This window comes from Glandiceps talaboti, chromosome 21, assembly GCF_964340395.1.
Source record: "Glandiceps talaboti chromosome 21, keGlaTala1.1, whole genome shotgun sequence".
In the NCBI taxonomy this organism is placed as follows: domain Eukaryota; kingdom Metazoa; phylum Hemichordata; class Enteropneusta; family Spengelidae; genus Glandiceps; species Glandiceps talaboti.
In genome coordinates, this window is record NC_135569.1 from 18328957 (window position 1) to 18331456 (window position 2500).

At 38.5% G+C, this 2500-nt stretch overlaps 1 protein-coding gene across 1 annotated transcript in view; it reads left to right on the forward strand.

Annotated features, from left to right (window-relative positions):
• Positions 1–1566: 1566 nt before the first annotated feature.
• LOC144451402 (cytochrome P450 2U1-like) overlaps positions 1567–2500 on the forward strand; it is a 2657-nt gene continuing 1723 nt past the window's right edge. The window contains exon 1 of the mRNA XM_078142233.1: positions 1567–2500. This exon is cut by the window's right edge and continues 49 nt beyond it. Within this exon, the coding sequence (XP_077998359.1) occupies positions 1571–2500 (930 nt within the window). The 5' untranslated portion in view covers positions 1567–1570.

A 2500-nucleotide genomic window follows, 5' to 3' on the forward strand; every position in this document is an offset into this window, starting at 1 on the left:
TGCGAGAATGTTGTTGTTGTTGTTGTTGTTGTTGTTGTTGTCGTCGTCGTCGTCCTGTTGTCTTACAATAACATTTGTGCTAGAGTTGAGTACTTCATCAACCGATAATGCTACCACAGTCGATTACGTCATCATAGCAAGTCAAATTATGAAAATAAATCTTGCTCGAAGCTGGATAACCAAAGTTACGTGTTGTTAACCTATATCAGTTGTAAAGGTCATCTTGTAATCCAGTCCAGTTTACATGGTAAAAAGAGACGCGTGAGACGTTTCCGGGGATAGGTCTCGAGGGTCACAGTTTGTTTTGAAAGGAAGTGACCTTGTGGGTGTAAATAATGTCCTCGGCCCAAGCATATGGAGGAATAAATTGAACATAACTGATGTTTCGGGGTTCAACCCTTCAAAATGGAAACATCAATCAAACATGGAAAACAATTAATGAGATCCTAAATAATAACAGCAACAAAGTAACATCCCCAAGGCAAATCAATATAGGTGACTCATATCAGGGGAAACTCAACTATTTTTTCACTGACATCCGCCATAAACTCGCCTCAAAAATCACCCCGACAACAAATTATAGTTATTATCTGAATGGAAATTGTTCTGACTCTCTTTTCTTTCACCCAGTTTGTTGACAGTGACGTGATATTGTGGAGAAGATCAATAACATGGATCCTAGGAAAGCCATGGGATATGACAATAGTCCCCCTAAACTAATCATTGATACAGCTTACTTATCATCTCTCATCCATTAACACACATAATTAACTGCTCTGGTATATTCCCAGACGCCCTCAAATTTGCCAAGATCACCCCATTATATAAAAAAAGGATCGACCTTTGACGTCAGCAATTACAGACCCATCTCAATTTTACTCATAACCTTAACCACTACATTGCTAATCGTCTACCCAATAGCTACCCTACCAGATCAGCCCTCAGTTGTAACCTTCCCATTCCAAAGGTTAACCTTACAATATGTCATTATACTTATAGGAAACCAAACAATAGAACTCGCTGCCAACTAACGTACATAAACGTTATGAATTTAAGAAATCAATGAAGTCAAATCGTGTTCCTCATTGATTATTATTTCTCCATTGCTGTATCCAATATGTAAATGTCTTTTTGTATGTTGTCATAGATTTTGTTTGTTTTTGGTGTTCCGTTCTGGTTGTTTGATACTCTTTTTTTGCTCTCATGTTTTCCTTTCTTTATTTCACCACAAAAATTATCATTCAATCGATCAATCATTTAGTTAAATAGTCAATCCAATCGATCAATAAATCGATATATCAATCATTAAGTTCGTGAAATACCATGGTTCGTTTTAAATTTGTCTGTCTGTCTGTCTGTCTGTCTGTCTGTCTGTCTGTCTGTCTGTCTGTCTGTCTGTATGTATGTATGTATGTATGTATGTATGTATGTATGTATGTATGTATGTATGTATGTATGTATGTATGTATGTATGTATGTATGCCCAGCTACCATTTGTTTACATGTTGTTGTTGATTCATACTCAAGTACTAAATACATTGTCTATATAATTTGACGTCATTCATTTCTTATGCTAGGAATTGTTAATACCATGGGAAAGACGTGGAAAGAACAACGGAAATTCGCCTTAAGGACGTTGCATAGCTTCGGAATGGGAAAAGAGGCCTTAGAAGAAGTGATGTTGAGGGAAGTCGAATATGTAGTTGAGGCGTTTGAGAAGACAGCTGAGGAATCTTTCGACCCAAGTCATGCCCTACAGAAAGCTATTTCGAACGTCATTTCAACTATTGTATTTGGAAGTCGTTTTGATTACAATGATGAATTTTTCTGTAAACTTCTAAAAGACATGGATGAGATGTTTGAGAATACTGTGGGCGCTCTTTTGATCGATCTCTTTCCGAGATTGGTATATTTCGCAGATTCCCTTGACCCAGCCACGCCCAAGTTCAAGGCCTGTCTGAAAGCGCTTGAAAGTAAAATTGACGAATGCAAAGCCCGCGTTACTAAAACGGACTCGCCCACGAGTGAAAATCCTGCGAACTTCATAGATGCGTATTTAAAACACGTTTGTAAATATGTCGGGGACGAGGACTCCAGCTTTAAAAACGAATATCATCTGTCTGAGGTAATAATGGAAATGTTTTTTGGTGGAACAGACACAACTTTAACCACTCTTCAATGGGCATTCATGTACATGCTGGAAAATCCTGATGTTCAAAGGAAAGTACAAGAGGAAATAGATAGAGTTGTTGGCCGGGATCGGCTACCTCACTGGGAGGATAGATTACAAATGCCGTATACTGAAGCAACTATTCTGGAGTTCCAAAGAGTAAACCCAGTGCTGCCATTGGCTGTCCCGCACGCAACAACGGAAAATGTTGAATTTAGAGGGTATAGCATCCCGAAGGGAACTATGGTTTTTATCAATCTATTTTCAGTGTCTCGGGATGAGCGTTATTGGGAAGAACCAGCAAAGTTTGACCCAGGACATTTCCTGAAC